General features: G+C 58.6%; 1 protein-coding gene across 1 annotated transcript; it reads right to left on the reverse strand.

The window, feature by feature from the left end:
* Positions 1–1628: 1628 nt before the first annotated feature.
* Positions 1629–2933, reverse strand: GSX1 (GS homeobox 1). The gene is made up of 2 exons (XM_011958347.1): positions 2480–2933; positions 1629–2015 (listed from the first exon to the last, which is right to left on the reverse strand). The coding sequence occupies exons 1-2, from the start codon at positions 2889–2891 to the stop codon at positions 1633–1635; spliced, it is 795 nt and encodes a 264-aa protein (XP_011813737.1). The 5' UTR covers positions 2892–2933; the 3' UTR covers positions 1629–1632.
* Positions 2934–5048: the final 2115 nt, after the last annotated feature.

Consider the following 5048-nt stretch of genomic DNA (forward strand, 5'->3'; position numbering starts at 1 on the left):
GGGGTGTGCATTCTAAGTAGTAGGGGGATATAGGATTGTAATGAGAATTGGTAAGAACATGAGGTCCCAGAGCCACTGGCTCCAGCTATGCAGAGTCCCTCTTGGGGACTCCCTGGGGCAGGATCACTTTGGGTTCTCAGATTCCTCGCCCGGAATGTTCTGCGACCAGAGACTCGGCTAAAGGAATTTGCCTTAAAACAAAGCGAGGAGAACCCTCTGAGAGGAGTCTGCACCATCCCGCAGAATGGAAATTTGTCCCCAACTAATCGTTATTAATCGAAGCGCAGGGAGGGACGGATTTCTTGTGCTTATGGAGGGAGTGGTTTCTGCCCTCCCTGCTGCCGGCCGGGACAACGAAATGTTGAGGGATGGAAGGGGCTGGATCCCAGGTGAGAAGGAGGCGCTGCAGGGGTTGGGACTGAGGGTGCAGTCCAGGGAGAGCGCCCTCCTTCTCTTCCGACTTAGCTGGAGCTCCGAGACGCTTGTGCGCCAGGCCGGAGCGGGACAATCGTTAGCGCGCACCTGGCTGGCATGGAAGGCAGGCTCTCAGTGGAGCTGAGGATGCCGAGAGGCACTGGTTGAGCTGTAAGGCGAGGAGCCGGCTGGGACCCTGCAACTGGATCCCCAACCCTTCCCAGCAGGGAGGCCCAATCCAGGTTGGCGCCTGTCTACTCCAGAGCGAAGGCCTCTGGGCTCAGAGCCACGGGCATTTCTAAGAAAAAAAAAGTTTATTTAAAATTTTGTACATAAATAAATAAATAAATATCTTCTGGCATTGCAGAGGCGGTACAATTACACAGCTAGGCTGGGGCGGACCAGAGTCGAGAGGGAAGAGTGGGGTCGCCAGCGTCGGAGAGTGGGGTCCTATGTTTAGAGGAATGAAGAGCGTGTCGGAAACAGCGAATCGGTTTCTCCAGTATGGATACTAGGGGCGAAATTTATCATCTGTGAGAGGAGCCTGAGGACAGCAAGGCCAGATCAAGTGGGGCCAGAGCACAACAAGGCCAGATCAAGAGTGGGGACTGAAGACAGCAAGGCCAGATCAAGGGACACGTGGACTGACTGAAGGAGGAGGCTCCCTGAGGAGGGGAAGGGAAAAGGAAAAGGAAATAAAAGGGGGGTTCGTAAATGTGTGTGTTGGCGGGCGGGGGCCGAGTAAATGATCACAGTAAAGAGGTGGGGAGGGACAAAAAGAGATTTTAAAAAGAGAAGCGAACGAGCATCCAAGGCCGCTGACCTTGACCGAGAGCGCAGGACAGTAGAGTAAGCGAGGAAGCCCAAGCCAGCCCAGAGAGGGCGGGCTAGGAGGCGCCGGCTGCCGGCAAGGCGCTGCGCCAAGCAGGCTTGCAGGCTGGGGCCGCGGTGCTGCACTGCCCAGGAGGACTCGAGCGCTTACAGTGTTCACAGCTTGGAGTTGGCTCTGGACGCGAGCGAGCCCTGGGGCGGGGACACCATGGTCCAGTCTCTGCCAAGCTCTCAGCCCTGCCCAGGCCCGGGACCTCTGCAAAACCGTGCCAAATCCATGCCAGGCAGTGGTTTGGCAGCGGGTGCCTGGGAACCAGCGCTGAGTCCCAGGACTAGTCACCGAGGCGCAGGGAGGTCTTGGGGTGGGGAACTTAGGGAGACGCGCGCCTAGGGAGTGACCGTAAGATCCCGGTCGTCCTTCCCTGAGGAGGACGGAGACATGGGCAATTCGTCGTCATCCTCGGAGCACTTGGCTGAGGAGAGCGATGCGCACTTGCAGCCTTGCGGTGCGCTCCCGCCACCACCGGCACCCCCGCCGCCGCCGCCACGATGGTTGCTGCCCTTGCCCTCCTTCTTGTGCTTCACTCGGCGGTTCTGAAACCAGATCTTCACCTGCTTCTCGGACAGATTCAGGTAGGTCGCGATCTCGATGCGACGTAGGCGGGACAGGTACATATTGGAGGCGAACTCGCGCTCCAGCTCTAGCAGCTGCGTGCTGGTGAAAGCCGTGCGCATCCTCTTGCTGCTGGGCAGCTGGTTCGAGCTGCTATCTGGAGGTGGCAGAGCAGAGAGGGAAGCGATCAGACCTCTGTGCTGTGGACCCAACACCTAGGTAGGCGGCCGCCAGAATCCTACGGCTTTGACCTCTTACCCATATCTTCGCCCCAACACTACCCACAGCAGAGCTACAGTGAGCGCCTCTTTGTCCAGCTCCGAGATCCTGATTCTCTCCCGGAGTCATGCAGCCCTGGAACTCCTTCCCCTTCATGGAGAGCCCTGGATCCCAGTCACTTAACCCCGGCCCCCACTCCAGGACCTGAACGTCCGCCCTCATCCGCCTCCTGGCGTTGTGTCTTGGCCCTCTATCTGCATTCCACCTCAAGCGCCCCCCTTAGTCCCCGACATGACCCTCACCGCCCCCAGAAAGCCCAGGGCCCCTCTTCCTCCATCCCTGGCTCTCCATCCTGCTTCGGATCACCTCTGCCCTGTCCCACTGCGCGGCGGCCCCGCTTACCCACAGAGATGCAGTGGAACTGCCTGGGGTCAGGCAGCGGATAGGATGTCTGGTAGAGGGCGGCGGCGGCGGCAGCGGCGGCCGGGCTGTGAGCGACCCCGGGCGACACAGCGGAGTGCTGGCGGCCCAGGGGCGCATGGCAGTACTGCGAGCCGAAGGGTGGGAAAGACGCCTTGAGCAGAGGCAGCGCGGGCGGCCCGGGGGGCCCATGCAGCTGCGAGGCGGTGACGCAGAGCGGGCACACGCACAGCAGCCCGGCCTTGCGCGCGTGGCAGGCGCCAGGCGAGAGACCGTGCAGCGCGTGCGGCGGGGGCACGGCGTAGGGGAAGAGCGGCGGAGGGCTGCCCTCGGGAGCCTTCTTCTCGCCAGCCTCTCGCAGCACTAGCGAGTCCACCAGGAAGGAGCGCGGCATGGCCCCAGCGCGCGGCCGCCCCGCAGCCAGCCCACCCTCTGCTCCCACCGCACCTTCCGGCTCTCCACGCGCTTTCCCCGGCCGCGGTATCCCACAGCTGCCTCTGCCCACGAGGCTGAAGGCGCGGCTGAGACCTAGGCTGAAACCGCAGCCTCTGCTGCCGCGGGCACCGCCCAAGGAGCGCGGGGTGCTGGCCAGCGCTAGTGGTGCTGAAAGGCGCCGGCGGCGCAGCTTAAATAGGACTATTGCCATGTGATGGGCTACGCCAGGAGCGGCCGGGGCCTCTCAATAGGGTTTTTGTGCCTTTTCTCTTGGCATTCACTCTGCACGCTTCCTCATTATTTCACTTGTTAACTAAATGAACTGCATAATGTACTCTATTCTTGTCAACCCCACCCACGCCGTAACAGGCGCCCTCGCCCCCTCCTCTCCCTTTTGCGGGTTTATTTTCTCATTCTCCCGCGATTTAATATTCTTTTCTTTCTCCTTATTTCTTACTCCCCTTTGGCTTTGCATTGGCGATCAGCCCTTTCAACTTATTGATTTAGCACCCCCGCGTCCTCGCTTCTACAGATCCCCATACACCCTCATATCCTCTGTCCACTTGGTCCTGGTCCCCTTCTTTCTATTATCGTCCCTACACCTCAAAAGTATGCTCTCTCCAGTCAACCCTGTCAGCTCAGTGCCGTGCACCCCCGAAATTCCGTCCAGCCGGTCTCAGATTTTCCACCTGTGGAATCGTTCCTGCCTCGGAAGCAGGAGGACCGGGTTCCGCGTGAAGGAGGTGTCTGTGGGGAGGGAGGAGAAGGTCTCATTATTCCTTATCCAGCCCTAGGCCCATCGCCGGTTCTCTCCAAGTTTCTCAAACAGTCTTAATTTTGGTGCTGGCTACAACGCCCAGTCTTTGTTCTGTAGACGCTGGCCAACCAGCTCTTTCCTTCAAATGACAGGGCCATGGGTGTAAAAGAGGAAAAACAGTCGCTGAGCTTTACGAACAGAGACAGGGAATGGGGAATGAAAGCCGAGATGGCGCCCATCTAGGTCTCGCACTCCACATGTGGCGAGTGCGACTGTCTGCCCGCGTATCTTGCCCGCACCCTGTCTACTCGCGCACACTTCCAGCAGTGCGCTGGGAAACCACTGTCTTCTCTCAGTTTGGAACGGCGCGAAGGGCAGTTGCATTCCTGGCATCGGCTGCGTTTGCCCACCCTGACCCGCCTTTGCCCACCCTGACCCACCTCCGCTCTCCCCAAGACCCGGCTCCTTCCTCCTGCGGCCTCACTCTCTTCTTTCTGGTCACACAATGGTTAAACAACTTCAAACGCTCGGCGCTATGTACACAGCTCCAGCTTTTTAAATCGTTCTCGGGCTCAAAGCAGTTTCGCCCAGGAGCTTTTTCCATACAATGGGAAATTAGCATAAACATTTCGAATTTACAGCCCGGGACTTTTCACATGAGATGTTTACTTTCGATTTTATTGGAACCAAATCGCTGCAGTCACCTGCTCTGATCCCTGAATGAAATTGTGAGAAATGAAAGGGGAAGCTTAGGGGTCTGGGGAAGCAGTGCGCAGGAATAAGACTGCCCAAACCCGAAGCATCTGCATGGGCTTTTAACATTGGCAGCATCTTTGCAACAACAACAGCAACAGATTATAACTGATTAAAAATCAAAGAGAATTTGTTTTGGGAGATACTAACTGCTTCTGTAAAAGGGAATGGGGCCATGGGAGAAGTAACCTGCATGGAGGGCATGGAGTCTAGCAGGCGTAAGGGTTCAATGTTTTCTTGGTTGCTTGGCATGGGGTAGGGGGCAAGGCTGCCCCCTGAGCCAGGGTCTCAGCGCCAAGGCTCCCCCACTCTAGGGGGTGCCCGCAAATCAGATGGAATGCATCAATGCAGCCTAATTCCCGTTCTAATTGCTCTCTGGGAAATTTGAGCTGGGCTGGGACACTGAGAGGGAGCCAAGAGCGGTACCCGGGCTGGGAGAGGGGGCTTTCCGCTGGGCAGAGGCAGGCTGGAAGGGCGAAAGTGCGGGCAGTGCCCAGGGGTGCAAAGGGTGGGCACTGCACCCGGAGCTGGTAGCCCGCGAGTGGCCAGTGTGGAACTCCACTGGGAGCTGCCCCGCGCGCTCGGGGAGGAAGGGGTTAAGAGACC

Source organism: Colobus angolensis, unplaced genomic scaffold (assembly GCF_000951035.1).
Source record: "Colobus angolensis palliatus isolate OR3802 unplaced genomic scaffold, Cang.pa_1.0 Scaffold113, whole genome shotgun sequence".
In the NCBI taxonomy this organism is placed as follows: domain Eukaryota; kingdom Metazoa; phylum Chordata; class Mammalia; order Primates; family Cercopithecidae; genus Colobus; species Colobus angolensis.

Excerpts from the sequence above, each read along its gene's own strand:
- GSX1 (XM_011958347.1), bottom strand. The coding sequence starts at position 2,891 with ATGCCGCGCTCCTTCCTGGTGGACTCGCTAGTGCTGCGAGAGGCTGGC. Across the intron at positions 2,016-2,479 it reads GTTCCACTGCATCTCTGTGG|ATAGCAGCTCGAACCAGCTG; the intron begins GTAAGCGGGGCC and ends TGCCACCTCCAG.